This window comes from Triplophysa dalaica, chromosome 15 (genome assembly GCF_015846415.1).
Source record: "Triplophysa dalaica isolate WHDGS20190420 chromosome 15, ASM1584641v1, whole genome shotgun sequence".
Classification (NCBI taxonomy): domain Eukaryota; kingdom Metazoa; phylum Chordata; class Actinopteri; order Cypriniformes; family Nemacheilidae; genus Triplophysa; species Triplophysa dalaica.
This window is the reverse complement of record NC_079556.1, coordinates 20,099,279-20,122,856: the sequence shown is the minus strand read 5'-3', so window position 1 is coordinate 20,122,856 and position 23,578 is coordinate 20,099,279. Positions and strand designations below refer to the sequence as shown.

At 37.1% G+C, this 23,578-nt stretch overlaps 3 protein-coding genes across 3 annotated transcripts; 2 read left to right on the top strand and 1 right to left on the bottom strand.

The window, feature by feature from the left end:
* Positions 1 to 910: 910 nt before the first annotated feature.
* On the bottom strand, positions 911 to 3,496 carry acyp1 (acylphosphatase 1, erythrocyte (common) type). Its single transcript, XM_056768212.1, has 3 exons — positions 3,440 to 3,496; positions 2,867 to 2,956; positions 911 to 1,579 (listed from the first exon to the last, which is right to left on the bottom strand). The coding sequence occupies exons 1-3, from the start codon at positions 3,449 to 3,451 to the stop codon at positions 1,364 to 1,366; spliced, it is 318 nt and encodes a 105-aa protein (XP_056624190.1). The 5' UTR covers positions 3,452 to 3,496; the 3' UTR covers positions 911 to 1,363.
* A 96-nt stretch (positions 3,497 to 3,592) lies between these two features.
* On the top strand, positions 3,593 to 6,623 carry zc2hc1c (zinc finger, C2HC-type containing 1C). The gene is given in 4 exon segments (XM_056768163.1): positions 3,593 to 3,689; positions 4,067 to 4,806; positions 4,809 to 5,506; positions 5,640 to 6,623. Coding segments are annotated over 3 exon segments (1,617 nt in total). The 5' UTR covers positions 3,593 to 3,689; positions 4,067 to 4,136; the 3' UTR covers positions 5,889 to 6,623.
* A 5,152-nt stretch (positions 6,624 to 11,775) lies between these two features.
* Positions 11,776 to 21,416, top strand: syncripl (synaptotagmin binding, cytoplasmic RNA interacting protein, like). Its single transcript, XM_056768156.1, has 12 exons — positions 11,776 to 11,931; positions 13,687 to 13,858; positions 15,913 to 16,031; positions 16,336 to 16,443; positions 17,008 to 17,121; positions 17,264 to 17,440; positions 17,511 to 17,646; positions 17,732 to 17,937; positions 18,055 to 18,204; positions 18,279 to 18,400; positions 18,494 to 18,857; positions 20,163 to 21,416. The coding sequence occupies exons 2-12, from the start codon at positions 13,699 to 13,701 to the stop codon at positions 20,199 to 20,201; spliced, it is 1,695 nt and encodes a 564-aa protein (XP_056624134.1). The 5' UTR covers positions 11,776 to 11,931; positions 13,687 to 13,698; the 3' UTR covers positions 20,202 to 21,416.
* The last annotated feature ends 2,162 nt before the right edge of the window (positions 21,417 to 23,578 follow it).

Below are 23,578 nucleotides of genomic sequence, written 5' to 3'. Positions count from 1 at the left end.
GAAAATGTCAGTGAAGTTCTGAGAATGTTCCTTGATATCTGGGTCAGTACTGAATGTTATGTTTATATAAATGTTACATTATTTTACTATCACATTGCATTCTGGGATTATCATGGTAAAGGTCACGATACATCTGTCACATGTGCACATGTGTGCACACATCAATACAGCGGCTGGGTCTTAAAACGGCTCCAGCAGAAAACAAGCGTTCGGCCTCTGCTGGGTAAGTGAGAGAGGGAGGTGGAGAACATTCATTTCCTGGAATGTTTGGCTCTCTCACAATAACTGCTTTCATTCTGAGCTCCTGGAACTGAGAGAAGGCAGACAAGCTCCTCAACATAGACGTGAAGCATGGCGTGGAAGCAGAGTTACGAAGAGCTGTGTATTCTGGACAGCGTGCCACATCTGCCTAAATCTGAATTTAATTTAGAGAGAGAGGAAACACCCGCAAAAGTCCAGCTCTCCAGCGGAAAGCTTAAAGAGACAGTTCACCTCAAAATAAACATTCTGTCATCATTTATGCAACCGCATGTGGTTGTGCTTCGGTGGAAGGCAAAAAAATATATTTTGAGGAATGTCTCAGTGGTTTTGTGTCTATACAGTGGAAGTCAATGGGGTTCAGTGTTGTTCACTTACAAACATTCTTCAAAATATCTTCTTTTGTGTTCTGCAGAAGAAAGAAAGTCTTACATGTTTGACATGACGGTGAGTAAATGATGAATGAATTGTCATTTTTGCACAAACTATTTCTTTAAGAGGATCTGCATTACTTATTTTTAAAATGATTAGAAATTGCTATTCACAAATTACATATGAACACCCGATTGATCTGTAGATGCCAACGTGTTGCCAGTTTCCATCATGGTGAATGAAGTTCAAAGTTACTGGTCCTAAATCCTCTTTGTTTAAATCAAGTTTGTTTTAATATGGTGAAAACGGACATGTGTTCTTTAAATCACTTCCATGTGCTATTAAACTTCTAAATACACTGTACATCTTTAAACTGTCAACTAATTTGATGAATGAAACACATCTGCTTGTGTTGAAGTGTTTTACAACCTACTTCATGAACATTTAAATATTATTCTTTTAGTCCTTTGACATAAAGGATATAGACACAACATAATTTGATGTTACAGAAGCACAGTGTCTGTGTCTGTTAGCGTCTCAGAAATCTCAGAAATTAGATTTAAAGTCAATACAGATTCAACCTAAAACACTTTTCTGGAATAAGATGTACTGCGGTTTGTTCTGCTTTCTCGTATCTTTCTCAGTAACAGGCAATGGGCAAGTGTGTGAAACATACCATATTAAAGCCTAAAATAAATAACCTACATATCTACATACATAAATACTAAATACATCAACGCACTACTTTGAAATCCTTGAAATCCAGTTTGTCAACCGTGTGCTCATTCTTGAACTCCGCTTTGGTGATTCGAGATTGAGGACTGCCGATGGTCTGGAGCCAGTGCTGCATCTCCTGGACTTTAGAAGCGGAACCCTGCAGCTGCCCTTGAACTGTTCCAGCATCAGTGTTCTGAACCCAACCAACCAGTCCCAGCTTCTTACCCTCTGCCTGCAAACACATCACACATACTGTACTGATGATTATAAAGTGACAGAAGCCTTTTAGTGAGTCCTGCTGTGGTTCAAAATGTGATTTTTGTTTACATATAATTGTGAAAAATGAAGAAGATAGAATATGGGGTATTATTGAAATTTTTCTCAATACAAAGCACACTGATGGAATGTGTTGTTTGTAACTTGACATTTCTATAGCACTCGTAGTGTGTATATATTTTGTATTATATTAGTAGTACTTACTCTCAAATAATCGGCTAAAGCTTGAAATCAGTTTCAATATCTAGGTCAAAACTGTTCAAAATTGTAAAGTAATTCAATACAGTAATGAAGTTGTTACTATAGGGATTTTATTCAACAGGTAATCAAATTAGAATACCACGGATACAGCTGTGACAGCACTGGGATGTCGTCAATACAATGAGGTACCAATACATTACAGATAAGATGCATGATGCCAGATTTTCACAACACAATTATCATGACAGTTGTTCTCAAAAGGTAGTTCACCCAAAAATAAAAATGATGTCATCATTTACACACCCCAAGGGTGTGTCAAGCCTGTATAAATGTATTTGTTCTGTTAAACACAAAGAAAGATATTTGTAAGAATTTCAAAGCATTTAGGTGGCTGACACAAGACGGACATGTCGTCACGTTTTTGCTTCTTTGCTGAAGAAGATAACGTATTTACGAAACTTTCACTGTAGAAGAGTTTGCCGTTTAGGGCTACTGTAGAAACAACATGAAGAATTAAATTCGCGGTGTACTGTATGATAGATAGAAAAATCTCATTCTAAGGTAATAAAAACATTAGGCTTCATTATGTAAGGTCTTCATACACCTCTGAAGCCAGTTATGTATATTATATTGCATTTCTGTCAATAGATCCTCCTTAACATTCCACATTTAAAGAAAAAGTTTAAATGGATGCTGAATAATTTACAATATAATATGAACACAATATTGGTGATTGTGGATTTAAAAAACAGGGATATTGTCAATAGTTATAGATTTTAAAACCCCTGCTGTGTAATATAGCATATAGTATAATAATATACTAATATAGTATATAATATATACTATATATAATACTAATATAGTATAATAGGAAATGGTATTTTAATTTTCAAACAAATGTATTCTTTTATAACAGGTTCATATTTTTACAACATGCAAAGTTTTTGGGGTAAAGTGTTTTATTTTGTCCTGGACATTACCAAAACATATGTTAAACAGGTTTTTCTAATCTAAATCATTCATGATGTGATGGGCATTTTACCTGTGTGTATTTTCTGAAGAACACACCCTGCACTCGCCCTAACACCTCATAATCCACAGACAGCAGCTCTTCACTGGACATGATCACAATCTGAAACACAAACCCACACCACCTGTCATTACATCATTTATTCATTCATAGTCCTTTCTTTAAATCATCTTTATTTATTCATGCGGCAGTCGATATGAGCACACGTCACAGACCTTTCGACCAATTAAACTCAAGGATTATTCCAGGGCTTCTACTTGATAACAAACCTGTCATAAACATTCATAAACGATTGCACCACAATGGACATGTTAAGATATTTAAGCATGAGCATTAAAATATAAACAGCTTCGACATATCAACATTTTTATAATTTTCTAGAAAAGCAGAGAACAGGAAACTCTGATATTTCACAGTTTCTCAAGAGCATGCTCGTACATCCCGCTGAAATGTACGATTATCAGTAGACTTTCATTTAAAATCCTCTATCATACAATCTTTTCAATTCAGTTCTTGACATATGTATGGATTTTAAAGCGTCTACCGCTTAATATTTGGTTTATTTAGTAACACAGGCTAACTCACCTCTGTCAGCATGTCACTTTTCCGGGTAACTGTCTGACATCATGCAGCTCTAGCCAATAGGCGTGCTCGAGTTCATGCAGCACTGCGCAGACCAATCGTCGTATGACATCGCCGTACCGCGAGAGCCGCAAATATCCCGGAAGTTTGCCTTGTCTTGTTTCTAAGCAACGCTTGTAAACACAACTCCTAACGGGATTTTATTGAGCTCGAGTCGATACAGCGCTTTACTCTCGCAGAAAGCTCATAGATGGTGAGTTCAAATGATGTAGATTTTCTCATAATTTAATGAATAAAACAGGAAATTAATAAAGTTGAGGAGACATAAAAATGTTAAAATGCTCGTTTTTTCATCACATTATGCCAAATTTGCTTTTCTTCACTACGGTGACATTTTTTGTAAACAGTCGTTATACAAATTACAATCAATCCACCAAAAACATGTTTACTACGTTAAAACCATAGTTAATTTTCCGAAAGGTTTGTATATTTATATTCCATTTTAATTAATTAAATCTAATATGATTTTAAATTGTGTTTTTTTAGCCATAAATAAGAAGATGCTATAAACATATGTACGTCTTTCAATTTTTTTTTTTTTATTTGAATGTTTAATTTCTCACTTCACAGACCTTCATTTTTCACTGAAACGCCTGATGTTTGACAATTAACGTCTTCTTGAGCTTCACATTATAAAAACATGCAATTGGCGCCACACCATCGCCTCACACATCACTTTTGGGAAAAAGTAACAATATCACCAAAACTTCCATTGTTGCACCGAGAGAACATGAGTAGACGGAGCGGTCGTCCCTCAGGAATGGATCACAACTCGGAACAGCATCCCTGGCAACCTCCGGACAGAACTCAGAGAAGAGACGAAATATTCCTGGAAGAGCAGAATGGATATGTTCCTTCACGGAGAGCTTCTGACGTGGACAAAGTGTTTCCTCTAAAGCCGGTCCTCCACAAGAGAGCATACAGCCTGAGCAACTACCACATCAACAGTAACGTCTCAGAATATCAAGGGAGATTTTATTCATGTCTCCCTAGACTGAATGATGTTAGACAACAGCAGAAGTGTGTGAGGAAACCAGAAGCTCCAAAGTCAACCCATGAACAGGTAACAGGAAGAAACAGAACAACACAGAGCGGTTCAGACGGTGAGCACCGCGAACAAGGAAATTCAGAGAAACTGTCCAAGGAGATCCACTCGAATGAGATGATACTGCAGGAGAAGTTTTATAGAGCTGGGGAAACATTGCGGAGAATCCAGAGAGAGAGGATCAGTCGACACGATAGTGTGACCAGAGACGAGAGAAATGAACGATTTTTAGAAAAGGAGAAGTGGGAGAACAGATTGTACAGTGACCGAATGATGGATTGGACAGATATGCGCATGAAAGGAGGGAAAGCAAGGACGACATGGGAAGATGGGACGATTGGGAACGTAAGGTGAATGAAAAAACAAAGGAGGGCAGGAGACAACCTTTGACCTCAGAGATGACAGAGTTTAACGATAAGAGAGAGCGTGACGGATATGAAAAGATAGTGAAAGGGCGGAGAGGAGAAACGATGAGAGAGAACGGGATGGGTTGGGATGCACGGGACAGGAGCTACCGGAGGAATTTGGAAGAGGTCGAGAAATATGACAGAAGAAGAGAAGACGAGGATCAGTGGGACATGAGAAAACCAGGATCATCAGACAGATCTCATCTCAAACAAGACATATACACAAATGTGCTTCTGTCAGAGAGGAGAGAAAGTAAGGAGACTTCGTATGAACCGACGTCAGGTGGAAGGAGAAGAAAGAGTCCGGACAGGATTCCCAGTCAGAGAGGAAAGCGCCTCCTGCAGGTGGAACTCAGTCCGGAGGAAAATCCACAAGAACTCGTGGCGTGCAGCGTGTGTCAGAGACAGTTCTTACCAGACAGACTGCAGACGCACATGAGGATCTGTGAGAAAAAACGGCCTCAGCGTAAGATCTTTGACATGTCCCAGCACAGGGCCAAAGGAACCGAACTGGAGGAATTCATGAAGACCAACGGCAGAAGCAAGACGCCTGAAGAGGTTTGCAGATTTAACATTCATTTTCTTTTCTTCTTTTATACTAAATGTATCCACATTTAAACCAACCTTGGTTTGTAACAAACCAGAATTTTTAAATTCTTTCATTTTTACTTTATACTGTTAACATTTGCAGATTAAGAAGCGAAGCACGTGGCGTCAGAAACACGAGGCCTTCATTCAGAACATTCGTCAGGGTCAAACTCACGTGCCACAGTCTGCTTTAAACCTGAATCCTGAATATATAAGCTGCCCTCACTGTGGCCGGACGTTTGCCCCGGGACCGGCGGAGAGACACATCCCCAAATGTCAGAACATCAGGAGCAGACCACAACCACCCAAACAAATAAACAACACCACCAGGAAAAAGATCACACGCCAGTGAACAGTAAAGCTGCCATAACGCTTTTAGTGTGAGATGTAATGATGTTTTGCTTTTCCAGTATAACACATTGGAGTAAAATGAAGTTAGAATTGTGACAAATAAGACCTGAGTGTATAGACAGCTATGAGGTTGTTATCCCTTTATACATTTATTTTAGACTCAGCCATGATTTTATTAGTCAGTGAAACTTTGATGTCCTTAGAAAACAAATAAATGTGAAGAATGTTTAAATTAGATTTTGAATAGTTTACACTAGCTCAACAGATAGTAAGGTGTTTTTATAGACTTAGTTAAAGAAGTGATAATGCTTGTTTCTGTTATTAACTTGACTTGATTTTGAATTGACACATAATTCAGTTATTTGTTTTGAGATTGTTGTGGCTTTTATACACTGACTATGCAATAAAACTAATTACATATGATATATAACATAGTTCATGTTTAAACTCTGCAGAAGACATTCGTTTTATTGATTCATTGGAAAGTCACTCGTCTCCACCTGCTGGTGTAATGATGTACTGCATCATCATCGAATATGAATATGAATATGAAATGTGTTCAATACGGTGAACAAAATGACGACAGTGGCCAAAATGATTCATGATGATACTATAACATATAAATAAATGGTTTTACCCGTTTTAATCATTTCAGTTATATCATGGAACATGATGGTGTAAATCTGTCATAAAGGTGGAAAAAAGAGGTTATAAATAAACAACGATTTACATTTGATGCATTTGGCAGAGGGTGAGAGTGCATTTTTTGTATATATTTTGTTATTGAGTGAGTTCTCTGTGAATCGAACCAATGAATCTCAATGCAAAACATTTTTGTACTCTACAACCCTGTTCTTAAATACTGATCTCTGGTTTTGAATAATGCTTGAGTTCTGACTCTCGTGGGATTTCTTTAGGAGACAATGCTGAGAGAGTGATGTAACTAAAAGTACAATTAGAGCTAAATCTATGTTTATTTATCATAATAATATAGAAATTAATCTACGGATACAATGAGATGCATTCAAAGGCTTCAAAAAGCATATTTAGGTGCTGATAAAGAATGTGTCTTAATAAATAAAGATGCAGTAGATAACTTCTTAACACTAGTTCCTAAGAGACATCCCCGAATCAGTACATGATTTATTGAAACAGCTTTTGGAACAAAGCTCAGTTCCATTACATGTTTGTGGACCACCAAAAATTAAAAGTTATCAAGTTATTTGTTATTAAGTATGTTTATTCACCATCACATACTCAACACAAACTTTTTTATGTGTTTGCCCTCTCTGTCACAATGGTAAGAATCAATGATGACATCATCTGTCCAGCATCATGTGAGTGAAGAGCAGCATCACAGTGACAGATGTGACACATCAAATCTTACATTCACATCAAAGTACTCTGAATAACTCATTGTTCTGTATTAAAGGCTTTGTTTGATTAGTTTTACTTTCAGGTGTTAATTATATGTTAAAATAAACATGTAGGCCTAGCATAGTTAACATGTTTATTATGAATTACCAGTAAGGGTAAGTCCTTTATTATTTCTTATCATCAGTGTGCACATTCACATGTTCTCATTGTAAGTATTTGAGATCAGATTACAGTAACACTTAATTTGACGGTGCCCTTGTTACACATGTTATTTACTATAGTATTTACTATACATTATGCAAAATTACTACCCATATACCACCACCTAATCCTAAACCTAAACCTATAGTAAGTACGTGTAGTTAATTATTATTATCTCTTATTAAAATCTCTACAAACATTCTTAATAATATAATGATAAACATTTTCCCAAAAAGGTTTCAAAAATGGGCATTACCAGTATAAATTAACCATAGTTTCTAAGCAATCATACAAAAGGTGATCACAATCCATAAGGAAATGTTTTGTGGGGTTTATAAAAGTTTAAATGATACTTCCTTAATTTAGTTTAATTAGTTTATACTGTAAGGAAAAGATATAGATTCAAACGTATTTAACAACAGATTTACACCAATGAGTGCTCTGAATTAAAGTGAACCAACTGACTGAACATGAAACCACATAATTATATTATATATTGCTTATTGTGTTGTAATAGAGTATTAAAAATAATGATTTATTTTTTGTAATAATTCACATTACGCAAGTATTATAAATAATATGATATTTTGCAAGTTAATGTATGCATATTAACATAATAGTTCATATTTACATGAAGACATCCAGACTATCTTCAGATATCAGTGGGTTAAACCGGTCTGTCTGATTTCTGACCTGAGTATCAGTAAATTAAACTCTATGCAGATTATTGGTCAGATTTGTGGAGAAGATGTCGGCTTCTCCTCGGGAGGGATGGAGACCATCTCTGGCGATCAGCTCACGTCTTCTCCAAAAACACTTCCAGTTATTAATGAAACCCAGGTGATGACGTGGACACCAGTCACACATCCAGTCATGTAAAGACATTAATCGTTTATATTTCTCTTGAATTCGACAGCTAGGGAGGGGGCCAGAGAACACTACAGTGTCTGACAGAGTTTTGGCATATTCACAATTCTACAATTTATTTTAAATTCTACAATTATCTTCAGCAAATGATCTCTGCGTATCTGAATTTTTGCAGAGAGTCTGTGCAGGTGCGGACTGGACTTAAGATGAACTTATGTGAACACATAAAACATTCAAACCATTCAAACACTAAAAAACTGATTCGTGAGCACAAGTGAACAGAGAGGATCGACACTGTACGACTCTTCTGTAAATAAAACAATACAATATTGGAGTTTGGGTTCCTCGCCACAACAGGGCAGTGTTGGCTTGCTCACCAGTAGACTGCATTAATTTAATTAAATTATTTAGTTATTAGATATAATTTATTAGAATGATCTTGCTTGTTCTATAAACAACATGCACTGTGCTGTGTTTTACCTTTCTGTGTTTTTCAGTTTTTCTTATTTGTTCCTGTAAAGCTGCTATGGAATGCACATTGTGAAAAGCGCTATATAAATGAACTTGAATTGAATTGCTGTCTAAATCTGGACTGAACCTGATAAACAAGACAATAATGTCATAAAATAATAACAAAACAATTGTAAACAAATAAAATTGAACTGGACAAATGTATGAACTTACAGATGTTCTTCTCAGCAGAAGGTGTAGTGGACATGTTTCTGGTTGTGTCTGGAGCAAAGTACACACTCCATTTAGGCACTTCTAGCTCAACCTGCGCATGTGATGTTGGACCTAGTTGATATTTATCATCAAGCAGGTTTGAAGATTGTGCAACCTGCTTTGTAACAACATCCTGAATCTCTCTGTGCAACTCAACTGTAAATACAACAAACAGAGAATGAATACATTCATACATTCTACTTAAAGTAGTTTGATGTAGTAGTTATGATGATGGATCTTGAAAGACTCTAACCTGTGAGATGGGACACCTGTGTGTACAGGACACTGATGTGAAGCTCTTTAAAGGGATGATGATGGTGATACTGTTGTGCACACCATAATATTTACACAGATCTGTGCAGATGTGCCCTACATCAGATTATCATGTTCTTACAGGCCGCAGCCAAAAATCACCAATCATATCAAATTGAGGTGCAGATTCATCACGAATACATTAAATAATCGTTTCTTTACCGCATTAATACATTAAATAAACTATGTTTCACTGCATTCATAAATGCAATTATACGGTTAACATTAAGTAGGATATAATGAAGGCTGAAAACGAGGAGGAGTTGTGTTTTAACATATGTTTACACTTTGTCACCAGACGCTAAAGGACTCATGTCAGCGTTCATGTCAAATTCACAACACGATCCAGTAAACACTTTATATAAATTTTAAACAGGACATTCTGTCAAAGTCCAGAATGACCACACATTAACTTGCATAGGCTAATGTACTTGAGGAGCTGATCGTGTATATTTCTATATTTTATAATTTTATAATAAAATATTTTACAAATTTTAAAATAAACATGTAGTTCACAAATATACCGATGTTAATAATGTATAATTGAAGATTAATTTCAACATTAATTGGCCAGATGAAGTTGCCAAGTATAGAATGTTGTTCCGCACGCCACCTGGTGGATGTTGCGTAAAGCACAACAAACATTTAATTCCAAGAAGTGTGCCTGCAGGAATGTGTGCTTTAATGCTCTTAATTTAAAACAAGATTTGAGCTTATTGTTCAGACTGAAACCTATTTGAAAGTGATTTGTTTTAAAGTTCAGTGAACAGCAGTGGACAGATAATGTAGTCGTATTGACCTCTGAGTGAAAAGGTTAATTCAGTAAAATTAAATATGTAATACTAGGTAATTCAAAATAAATACATATTATTGTAGACATTAGAGACATATGGAAAAAACTAAAAATATATGAATAGAATGCTGCTAAGGCTGTCTCATTTAAAAGATCATTCAAATAAAAGTATGTGTTTAAATATATAGACATCATATTTTCATTAATAATTCTGTTGCACTATTGTGTGTTTACATCTGTGTAAGGTTGGTTAATTAATGTACCGTTGCTCAGTTTAAGAAATGCCTTTTATCAAATAGAAATGTCTGGCTTCAACTAAAAGGTGAGAAACGTCTCTGCTGTGTTCAGATGGCTGTGATGATGACACAACTAGGAAATCATCTGTAGGCTACACCGTCTCATTTTGATAAACCCTTGATGACATCATAGCCTCTAGAAGTCCACATCCTTTGAAGGAACCCACCTTTAAATAGAGACACAGCCATTTTGTCAAAGAATATCCTCACAAAGATAACTTTACAAACATGATTGTGAGTATGAAAGTGTGTGCTACAGAAGAGTATATACAAATAACCAACACGGACATAATCAGAAGTACTTTAATGGTTGTGCAGGTAAATGAATTAACTTATCCAAGTCCTTTTGGATGAATGGCAGCGTGAAGATGGCTGATCTTCCAATGTCTCTTTTATGGTGATCGTAGCACAGCGCCTCTTCCCTCCATAGGGACACTTAAGGAGGATTAACCTCATCTTCTAAATTGGGAATCTCAGATCATGTCATCCTTCACTCCTGCAGCTGCATAAGTACAAATCAGTGATGTCACAGGTCAGCACAACAGTACAAAGTCCAGTGTTTATGAAGTTTGTTATTTACACTTACTGCAGATTATACTTTATTTGACAAATAATACACTCGTGAAGTTAATAATTCTAAACTATGACTACATTAAAAAATGCAAGCGAAGATGTCATTCTCATCACCGGTCACAGTTAGATGATGATGATGATGATGGATAGAGCCATCAAAGTATTCCTCTCTCTCCTATTCCATCACATCGAGTGAAGCTGTACAAAACTTGACTTTTCTGTCACCGGTCACACCTATTGTACACTGTGCAGTTTTTAATCAAATATGGGATGTCCCCTCTTCATCTTCAGGACTAGCAGCTATATTTCACATTGACTCATGTGATGATTAGCCTACGGGCACTAAATTTGGGTTACCAAGTTCATTGAGTCTTTCAACAATATTATTTTAAACAACAACAAAAAAAAGTGCAGCTTTAAAACAAATAGTCATAATGTCAATCAATTAAAACAATACTTTGGGTGTTACATTTATCCTACACAAACTTTAGTAACAATAATGTCATAAGAATAAGAGGATCTGTCCCGTTATTCCCACAGTATTATTTTAATACTAATATTAGTCATATTTAATATAATATTAATACTACAGTAAACTATACAAAAATGTATTGATACCACTGTAATACTGTACAATGTGCCCTATTTAGCATCAAAGTACGACAACTTCAGCCTCTTGCTGCCGGTGTGACGTCACGCGACCCCTCCAATGACCGCGAGGGAAACCCCGTACAACCGGAAGCGGAAAAAACTCCCGCGGCATGAGTTTCACCGCCATTTTGCATCAGCGCTGTAGACGGGAGTGAGAGCGCAGAAACGGCGGGGATCTGGCCACTTTATTTCTCTCTCAACACGTTTCCCTTTGGATTTAATCCAACCTAACCCGAGATAAAAACTGACAGGTATGAGAACCCTCTCTTAAGCTTTCGTTAACGGACAGTCCGCGATATTTGAGCGCCTAACTCTCGCCTCTCGGCTTTCAAACAAAAGTGTGGAGTGATCGCGCGCGCCTCACGCCGGCTTCTCTATTAAAACGGACTCCGCACGCGGCTTAACTCGAAACGCACACGCGGGACACTCTTACATATTAATTCATCGTTTACACTCGCTAGTATGCGTGATGTGCACTTAACCGGGTAAAAGTGTTGATGTGTGTCGCTGATTTGTTGGCTGGACAAACACAATGTTTCCCCCTCCCCTCAGCACAAATACACTCTCGCGCACGTTATCAGACAAACAAACTTAACACCACAAACGCGTGTGTTTGAGAACTTGTGTTAAAAGTGCTAGTTTGTCATTTTCGGAAGTGGATCATGTATCTGGCCTGCTCTAAATATTCATTTTAGGGGAGGAAAACGGGGTTTCTTACAGCTCGGAGTGTCCACGTAGCTCGCGTGTTGTGGCCTAGTGTATGTGCCCTTGTCACACTGACATGACAAAGAGACACAACCCATAATATTCATTCATAAAGTCGTCGCTACATGACACGAAGTCCGGTTATTCAGACGAACAACTTGTGTTTGAAAGCAAAATCAAGTATTTTGGGAAGGCACAGGTGTTTTTTGATAACCGGTCCGAAAATAAAGGGTTCGAATCGTGAATTGTGTTATGCTGTGAAGTTGTCATTTACGAGAGTTTTGTGTAATGACAGGCGTTTCAGACACGGATTGTTTTCATACAAGTCTCAGTTTATATGTGAATAAATTGCACATGCTCGTCAGTATATATGTGGTGCAGTGCGCATGCGCGCGTGTAGCGCAGAAGCGGCCTGACGAACACGTGGACTGTTAGCTGATGTACAGTATCAAAAAAGTCCGGTTGTGTTTCAATGTTTTTGTAAATTGAGGGTATTCTTTAATACACAACATGCAGTCTGAATACACGGCACGATATTTACAGATCAGTTAACAATATATGAAACGATATAACTCTGTAGGATAACGCATGTGTATTAAATTGCTAAAACTATTAGCACACACTTTTAAAGTGTTTATTAAAAAGCTGAAGATGAAATCGAGGACATGCTTCTGGAAGTCAACCAAGTGGTCATGTCTGATAAACAGTCTAACGCCATTGCATTATTTAGTAAGTTAAAATTTTGCATTTGTCTTCACTGACGTAGTATCTTATCAGGAGGCGGCAGGTTCCCACCCATAACTGTCACTGTACATGACACAATGGATCTTTTGAAAGGAATTATTATTATTAGAAACCTGACATGTTTTAATATATGGAGTTGTTGTAGATGTAATAATTATGCTAATATAATACTTAATTCTGCATTAAGCATTTATTCCTGCATTTTGTGCTAAAATTCTTATGAATGAATGAGGGACATGTGTTTTATGTGCTGTAACTGGTAATGTGAATGTCAACATTTTCCTCCACATAAAAAGTCCTGAAGTGTAATATCCTCACACTTCCTAAAGTACACGTTTGCCATACAAACTCAATTAATGTAATACATGCATAAGCTATAGATTTTGTGCAAAATGTTGTTAAACAAAGTCAGATCACGGAAAGTAATATTTGCAGTGAACGAGTTGTTTTGAATAGGTTTTTTGTGTATCACTGCTTGGGTGTTGATGGGTTTTCCACATTCACGTCATGCAACTTTGCATTGGTTTTGTCTTAATTTGACTCATTTTACTTCACAGATTTACGGCGACATGGCCACGGAGCATATAACAGAGCATATAAATGGGAACGGTACGGATGATTCAGTGGAGTCTTCACCTGCTCCCGCCCATTCAGAGCATTTCCAGCTGTTATTAGACGCAGGCTTACCGAGAAAAGTCGCTGTCAAACTAGATGAAATTTACATGGCAGGTGAGAATATTTCTTTGGGATGCTGTGTGACTTCTCATGACTCCTGGAACCATGTTTTGTGATAAAACGTTCATTTGCTCTGTTTTTCCATTAAAACTATACAGAGACAACTTTTGTTTTAAGCGCTTGATAACGTCTGTCAAATCTGAATGACATATTAGTATTTACTAGGTATGTTTTCAGATGAAGTCTAACAATGTTGTTAAGCTAAAGGATGTGCGTTTTTTACTTTTTTCTGCTTTTGAACGATGCTTTTATCCAAAATGACTATAAGGTCAATCAAGGTACATATTGACCTTGAACCCGTGACCTTGACATTTCGAGCCTCACGCTCTACAAGCTGAGCCACAGGAAATATTAACAAAAAAATTAAGGTGATTTATGTAAACGTTTTTTTTAATGGGCATGAATTGCCGGTGAATCTGTGAGCAACATTGTTTGCTTTTGAATGTACATTTAGAAGGAATATTAAAGAAAATGAGGGAAGAAATGAAATTATTTGCAATAGAGATGTTTTAATTGTGTAGTAGTAGTGATGTCAGATACTGTGGTCGATACTAAAATGTAATGAATGCTGTAATACCAGTCTGTTTCTGTAGTACAGTAGGACTGAATTCTGTCAACCTGACAGACGGCTTCTTTTAAACTCTGTCAATGCATTCTTTGTGCAACGTCTTTATGAACTTGTGATGCTCATAAGTGTATGACTGCATGATAAATTTGTAAAACCATCATCTTGGCAAGATTTACATTTGTCAAATCCAGTCTTAAAGGCCCAAAAATGAAAATTCTGTTACCATTTACTCGCCTTCGAGTTGTTCCAATTCGATATACATTTCTTTGTTCCGATGAACACAGAGAAAGATTTTTGGAAGAATGCTAATAGCCAAACAGAATCCGCCCCCCCTTTGACTACCATAGTAGGAAAAAACACTGGCTGTCAAAAGTGCCTTAGAACTGTTTGCTGTCCTACATTCTTCAAAATGTCTTTGTTCAACAGAACAAAAAAAATTATATAAGGTATTTTTTTGTACTATGGTAGTCAAGGGGGCAAAATCTGACTGGCTAAAACACATTATTCCAATATCTTTCTCTGTGTTCATCAGATTAAAGACATTTATACACATTTGGAGCAACTCAAAGGTGAGTTTATGATGAGAGAATTTTCATTTTTGGCTGAAGTATCTCTTTAAGAGTACATTTTTCGAAATTGAGATTCTTACATAATCTGAAATCTGAATAAATAAACTTTACATTGATTTATGGATTGTTAGAAGGATAGGACAATATTTGATAAAACTATTTAAAATCTGAGGGTCCGATAAAAAAAACTATCTGAGGCACTGTATCGGACCATTGCTAAGAAGAAACAGGTTTGTTTTAACATTCTCTGTGGGCTTATCATGCAGTGAAGAGTAGATGAACCTGAAATATGGAATTTTAAACTTTACACGGGTACCAAACTTGATGTGTAATTCCCAAAGAGCGGGCAGTAGCGAGTGAAGTTTTTAGTTGTCTTTGTGGCCATTTTTGTTTAATATTTCACTGCATCCACTCACAAAAATAAAGTTTTGATATTTTTAATGGTGGAAAATTTTCAAAATATCCTAGTGGTATTTGGTATACAAGGAGAAAACTGTAATTCTGACCCATATAATGTATTTTTGGCAATTTTTACAAATGTTTTTGTGGTGCAGGGTCACATATGTCTGAAGTGACTAAACAGGTGGGACAAAAACGGACACATGTGACTAAAACATTAGATTGCAATAATGCACATGTCGTTCACAGCTTATGGCTGGATGACAGACATTTCACCGGTTTTAGGACTGACAATTAATGTTAGTATCTTAACTGCACTAAACCTTACTGTAAGAATGAATAATGTTTGTAGAAGACAAACGCTCAAGTCTCAACCTATTGTTATATGCATTATTTGCATTTATATATTTCTGACATCATTGATTGTGGAGAGTGTGGCGACGTGATGATTTCAGTAGGATGTTTAAGAATGGTCAGTAATGTGATGTATAAAAACGCATTGTTTTGTGCAGGTTTGGTGTCACACAGCGATCTGGACGATCGGGCGATTGAAGCTCTGAAAGAGTTTAATGAAGAAGGCGCGCTGCAGGTTCTCTTGCAGTTTAAAGACAGCGACCTGTCACATGTTCAAGTATGTTTGACAATCTCAACTTACACGGAGGCAAACACTGAATGTTTAAATGAATCATATGATTTTTGCTTTGTTTTAGTGTTACACAAGTGGACAGTTTTACACTAGGGTCTCTAGGTTGTTAAATGACTTTTCTAAAAAGTTGAGACCATGTAAGTTTTGTTTAAGATTGTTCCAAACCTGTATCAAATTCATTGTTCTGCTGAACACAAATATAAAAATGGGTGTAAGTGTACATGTGAATGTTACTGTTAGTTTTATTCTTGAGCACATGTTTACCTCTTTCTCTGTGTGTTCTGAACAGAATAAAAGTGCCTTTCTGTGTGGAGTGATGAAGACATACAGACAGAGAGAGAAACAGGGCACCAAAGTGTCTGATTCCAATAAAGGACCCGATGAAGCCAAAATCAAAGTAAGTCTGTCCATTAACATTAATGATTATTTTAATAAGTTTATCATTTCTGTCTGTCATTCACGCCATCTGTCCTTCTGTCAACTCTTTTTATTAAAACTTGCTGAATGTATTTTGCACAAAATTAACTTTGACATTAACTTTGAGAAAACTTCTAAGTAGTCAAAAATATAAGTGAATATCTGTCATCTGCTAGCAGCTAGATCATAGTAATATAAAATAAAGTTTTAGCATTTTAGAGCTTTATTTATGATGAATCACTTCGTTATTTCCCTTTCTGTTGTGAGTCGCTTTGGATGAAAGTCCAAAGTCTGTTTATTAATGGCTAAATATAGAGCCGAGTTAGAAGTTTAGTTTTGTAGCCTGACAATTAAAAGGTGATGATGTATTGCTTTATTTTGTTGGTATACAATTAAAACAAACAACTGTAAAGGATCATAGAAATCGTACATTGTGTACACATTCATAATAAAGTTTTGCCAATGTTTTCTAGAGATAAAATGTTGTGATAGTGTTTTTCTTTTTTAAAGATGCTCATCTTTTTCTCACCCGTTATGTCACCAGGCATTGCTTGAGAGGACCGGTTATACGCTCGACGTGACGACAGGTCAGCGGAAGTATGGCGGACCGCCTCCAGGATCCACACACGCTGGAGTTCAGCCCACTGTCGGCACTGAGGTTAGTGCTGTAGAAAATACACACCCCTTAACACTTGTCAGTATCTTTTCATTTAGGGTCTTTTTTGCTTTGTAGCTGTATATACAATCAGTTTCTTGTGGGTCACTGTTTGGCACTAACAGTAATGTTGAAACATTGACAGATATTTGTAGGAAAGATCCCGAGAGATCTCTTTGAAGACGAGCTGGTTCCTCTCTTTGAGAAAGCCGGACCCATCTGGGACCTGCGTCTGATGATGGACCCCCTCAGCGGGCTGAACAGAGGATATGCTTTTGTCACATTTTGCACTAAAGAAGCCGCTCAGGAGGCCGTCAAACTCGTAAGTGACGGACTGTCTGTGTAAGGGAAATAAAGGAAATTCAGTCTGTGATTTAGATTTTTTCTTGCAGTGTAACAACAATGAGATTCGGCCGGGCAAACACATTGGTGTTTGCATCTCTGTTGCCAATAATCGTCTGTTTGTGGGCTCCATTCCCAAGAGCAAAACTAAAGAGCAGATAGTGGAAGAGTTTGCCAAAGTTACCGGTAAGTGTCATTGTCATATCCTGGCTAAACGTACTGGTTGCTAAAGATTGTTCAGTGAATAACTGAATGTGCTCCATCTCAACAGAGGGTTTGAATGATGTCATCCTGTATCATCAGCCTGATGACAAGAAGAAGAATCGAGGCTTCTGTTTCTTAGAGTATGAAGATCACAAAACAGCCGCCCAGGCACGCCGTCGCTTAATGAGTGGCAAGGTGAAGGTCTGGGGGAATGTGGTGACCGTAGAGTGGGCCGACCCCATCGAAGACCCTGACCCTGAGGTCATGGCAAAGGTAGCATGATGCTTGAATTCACCAGTAACGTTTGTGTGCATTTGATTCACAGAAGATTCAGAAACCCTTAAATTACGTACTGTCCAATAATTCTATCGTGGTTTGTTATATTTTTAGGTCAAAGTCCTGTTTGTAAGAAACCTGGCGAGCACAGTATCAGAAGAACATCTGGAGAAAACGTTCTGTCCGTTTGGCAAACTGGAGAGGGTTAAGAAGCTCAAGGATTACGCCTTTATTCATTTCGAGGAGCGTGACAGTGCGGTTAAGGTGACCGTCTCATCTTGCTCTGAAGATGTTGCTGTTTGATGCACGATTTTGATCAAACTTGTGTTTTTCAATAGGCTTTAGCTGAAATGCACGGGAAGGATCTGGAAGGAGAACAAATCGAAATCGTCTTTGCTAAGCCGCCTGATCAGAAGAGGAAAGAACGGAAGGCCCAGAGACAAGCTGCTAAAACTCAAATGTAAGACCCTTCAGAATGCCTTTTCCAAAAACATAAAAGGAGCGTTTCATCCTGCTCTGTGTCTGTATGTCTGATCACGTCTGTTTGCCGCAGGTATGATGATTACTATTATTACGGGCCGCCACAAGTGCACCCTTCATCACGAGGCAGAGGACGAGGTGTGAGAGCAACTTATTCCTACCCTCAAGACTATTACAGCTACAGGGATTATTACGACTACTACGGCTACGACTATCACAACTACAGAGGAGGCTACGACGATCCGTACTACGGCTATGAGGACTTTCAGTCTCACTTTAGAGGAACGGGCAGCAGAGGATCTCGCGGGCCAACACTGTCTAGGGGCCGGGGCTCCGGCATGGCAAGAGGAAGAGCCGGATACTCTCAGCGCGGAGGTCCGGGATCCGGACGAGGTGGGCGTGGCTCTAGAGGTGGCATCCAACAGCGATGTCGAGTGGTACGTGATGTGTGGGTGGAGCATTCTTGGAGTGTTGGCAGGAGGTTTTAGACTCTTGTAGGTTTAGATCCTCAGATTCTTAAAAAAAACGAAATTCTTTCCCCTTTATCTCTCAACATACATGTTCTGGCGTTTGTTTTTCCCTTTCCCCTTTTTCACATTGCTTACGTATGCAAGGCACCGTGCGGGAGAAACGGACCAAAGGTTTGCACTTTTCCTTCATTTGTCGCAGTCTCATTAATTTTGTCCAGCCTGTCTGACTGAATAAGACTTAAGACAAAATAGTCATTTTGTACTGTGAATCTTAGTAATCTTGAGACTTTTGACAATGAATTGGTTCACGTGCCTGCTTTGTTTTAAAGGCTGTTTGAATCACTATAAATTGAATTTTGGAAGTTAATGTCAGGAGTGCCTGTTCACTCCAGATGTAAACTAATCTGACTCCAGTACAGTAGACGGAGCTGATCGACCAGAAGCTCCTCTGTAAACATTCACCTGTCACACACATCAGCAACACAGAACAAGCTTGAGATTAAAGGAATAGTTCACTGGAAAATAAAAATGATCTCAATTCTTCATGCTCATGTCATCTCAGATGTTTATGACTTCCTTTCTTTAGTTGAATTTTTGTAGACATTTACACTGTGGCTTCTATATGGGATCCAAAAAGCACAAACATCCATGTCAGCTTAAAAATGTTTTCCTGAAGGTTTTGATTCGCTTCAGAAGACATTTATTAAGCCACAGAGTCATTGAAATTTCTTTAATGAATTTGAAATAATATGAAACTCATTGATGATTTGATGGCATTTTAATATAAAATGATGTTCAACTGAAGACATCATATATATATCATTCTCAGAATTTTTATATTTGAGTGAACTGCTCAATGTCAATAACACAATCAAAATAACATGATGAGAACCGATAAATTAATGAAATTGTTTATTCTAATTCCAAGACTATTACAGATTTATTGATGTTCTGTTTGGGTTATTGTAAATGTATCATTAATTTTCAATGTAGTATACATTTATATCGACCTAGCAAATGTAATGGTTATTGAAGAAAATAATAATGTAAACCCTAAATATTCTGCTTAAAAATCTGTGCTTATGATGATAAAGTAATAAATGACTGAATGTGATCGGTGTTAACCAACCTTTTTCTTTTAAAATTCACTTAATCGTAAACTGATTTTTTTAGGATTCTAATCTCACCTTGTTGTAGATCCTTGAAGATCTAATGTTGATGTCTGTATTTGTATATATCCTGAATGCTAACATGTGTGTTTTGTTTTGGCAGGGGAAGGGGGTCGAGGCTGGTCCTGACCAGGTAGTATGAAGACTGACTTGTTGTATGGGGTTACACCGGACTCTACAGTGTTTATAAGGTTAAAGTCGACTCAATGGTCCAATGATATTCCAGCTTTTATTGAAGCATATCTCCTATATACTGCCACTTCTGACGAAGCAGAAAAACTCAACAGTCATCATCTTGGACTTGCAGTTCTCACACAAGGAGCGTGTCCATGCCCACATTTTGGAAATTGAAGTTCAGATTCTCAAGAGTCCCATAACATCAAATGTGTTGCACTTTTATTTATTTTACTTTTGTTTTGTTTTGTTTTTCTCTCCTGGGTTTGAAGTGGCTCGGAGGAGCGTGATGATGCTGATGTATAGTTTTGTCTTGAGAATATCCATGTTAACCTTAAACGTTTGGCTAGAGACCTTCTGCAGGTTTTGGTGTAACCACCTGACGTGGGTGAGTCAGGCATTCCAGAAGCGCGGTTCTTTGAGAACTTGTCTTTTAAGGGTCGGTTAACTACCTCAAGTAGAGAGGATTCAACTACCCTGCCTGTAATGTAAATAGAGACGCTTAAAGCTTAGGAGCAGGGCTTGTTTCTTATGAAATATGCACGAGGGCAGCGGCACTTCATGTAATATAGTCGATCCTCTGCTGCTCCGCCATTGCAGTCAACAGTCAAACTGGACATGCAAGTGAATCTCATGTGATGAGCCGAAACAAACCCTGCTCTTATTCAACTCTTTTTAACTGAAGTAGCCGCCTCAGATGCTTCTTCAGATTCTGTAGTTACTGGGTGTATGATAGTTTGGAATAAAATGTTACTTTTCTATTGGCTTAACATCACAAACGCAGCCGCTGCGTATCTCGAGCCTCGCAGTGTCCGTTTTTCTATGGAACCGGTTCCACTTTCTGAAGAACATTATAGAATTATGTAGGGTTTTTTAATCGATCATGAATTTCATCACGCTCTCGTTGGCCAACAGATGAACTTTGTGTAGAAAAAGGGACACTGCGGCCTGGGTTTATATTTCATATATATAGGCAGCAGGTGAGCGATCCATTGACCCGGTTTTGTAAACAGTTAACTCCCTCTCAATGAAGCCGTAACATTGCAACCTTTTGAAAAGATGTGAGCAGTTTTAATCTATTGTTGGTGGCCAACAATGTTTTTGCATTCCAGCAAATAAATTGTTTTATACTGTAAAATGAGGTGAGTGTAACTTATTTTTGTAATAAAGGTTTTGAATTCTATCTTAAGTGTTTGTACGGTCTTAATCTCGTCTGCTCATAGTTTCATTTCATTTACACACACTTGCAGATGGATATATACACAGATGTCTTGTGTAGTAAGAGTGGTACAGGAGTTTAGACTGTTTTCAGGTAAGTGTTATAAAGGTCTACATGAAACAGGATTATGGAAGGGGACACGGGTAGATGTGCTTTGCGACATCAGATGTTGTCATTGTTATTGAGCTTGTATGTCCTTGTCAAAGCTCCACTCTGTGTAATACAAATATTACACTTGCAGAGTAAAGAGTAAGTCTTTTTGGAAATAACTTCTTGCTCTATCAGAAACGTCATTGCAAGAGTGGGCTGCGGTAACAGACAAAACAGAAACGAAGTACTCGAATAAGAGTTTATATTCAATAAATGTGACCCTGAAGAACAAAATTAGTCTGAAGTAGCACAGGAACAATTTTAATAATCACCAAAAATAAAGGGTATGAGTAAAAATTACAGGGTTTTCTTTTATACCCAAAAATCATAAGGATATTAAGTAAAGATCATGTTCCATGAAGATATTTTATAAATTTCTTACTGTCAATGTATAAAAACTTTATTTCTGTGAGTGGATGGTCTGCTACAGTGCTTATGATTAAGAAATTCAAAGTTGATTTTCTCAATATTTTGCTTTTTTTGCACCCTCAGATTCCAGCTTTGTAAACGTTTGTTGTTCCGCCATATATTCTCCTATCCTAATAAACCATATATCAATATAAAGCTGTTTTCTTCAGCCTTCAAATGATGTAAAAATCTCAATTTTGAAAAATGTACACTTAAGACTGGTTTTGTCGGCCAGGGTAACATATGAATCAGATTACAAATAATTGACCAAATAATAGTTTTACAAATAATTAATTGAAGAAATAATTTAATGAGTAATTAATCAAATACCTTAACAACAATCATTTAAGAAAATAATTGACCAAATAACAAAACATTTTTGCAAAAAACGAGGTTTATAACAATTAATTGAACAAATTACAAATAATTAATTTCAAACAGGATTTTTAAATATTTTTAAATAATGCCTTATTGTCAAATTAATTTCCGTACCCCATTTTCTAAATTGTATATTTGTGTCAGGGTCAGAGGGTTTCAAAAGTAAAATTGCATCAAAAATGAATTGTTAATGTTGAGTGAATGCTCTCCACACATAGTGAACTTCAATCAAATACTTCTGCTTCAAAACCCATTAAAAACACTGACCCGTATGAAATATCTGTTAATGCTCGAAGTAAATGGAGGTCGTCTGACTGACTTGGAGAGTTTTGCATCTGAACGGTGGTGTCCAAAACCATATTGGAATAGTGCAATAATGAACAAAAACAAATGTACACTCCGAAATCATTCATCCATTGTGAGGCTGGTGATCAATAAATTCCCTCATGTCGACAGATGATGGCACTCACAGCTTTCTAAGACATTATCAACAGTAACCATAAAACTTCAGCAGTATAGGCCTGTCACTTTTCCATCTGTTCAGGAAAATTCAACTATTAAGAGATATTACAAGCCTGCAGATTTTATACCTACCCTGTAAATACCTAGAAGGAGGGAATATTAACAGATTAATAACAGAGAAAAATGTTGCAATAGTTTTTATTTGACTTGCCCTAAACAGATTATGAAACTAAATTAGCTGCACTTGGCTTTCATGATATATTATACAGTACAGGTACATCTAAAGAAAATTGAATATCGTGAAAAAGGTCCATATTTTTTGTCAGAAAGTGAAACCCATATATTATATAGATTCATAACATATAAAGTGAAATATTTCAAGCCTTTATTTATTGAAATTTTGATGATTATGGCGTACAGACAGGGGCGTAGTTTATGGGGGGGATGCGGGGGAGGTAACCCCCCAATATTCAAATGCATGTTACAACCCCTCCAATATTTCAACTTGAAAATCACAGTAGATCAAATGAAAAATATGTAGAATTAGTTTATTTTGTTACAATAATTTTGTTCCTAATCAAATATTAGTTTGTCATGATAAATTAGACAAAAAATACTCCCCCTCCATTGAACCGATTGGTAACGCCCAACCAATGAGTCGCACTTTCACCAAAACAACGCGAGTGGTGTTTGAATGGAGAGCACACGGGTAACTTAACGTACACCAA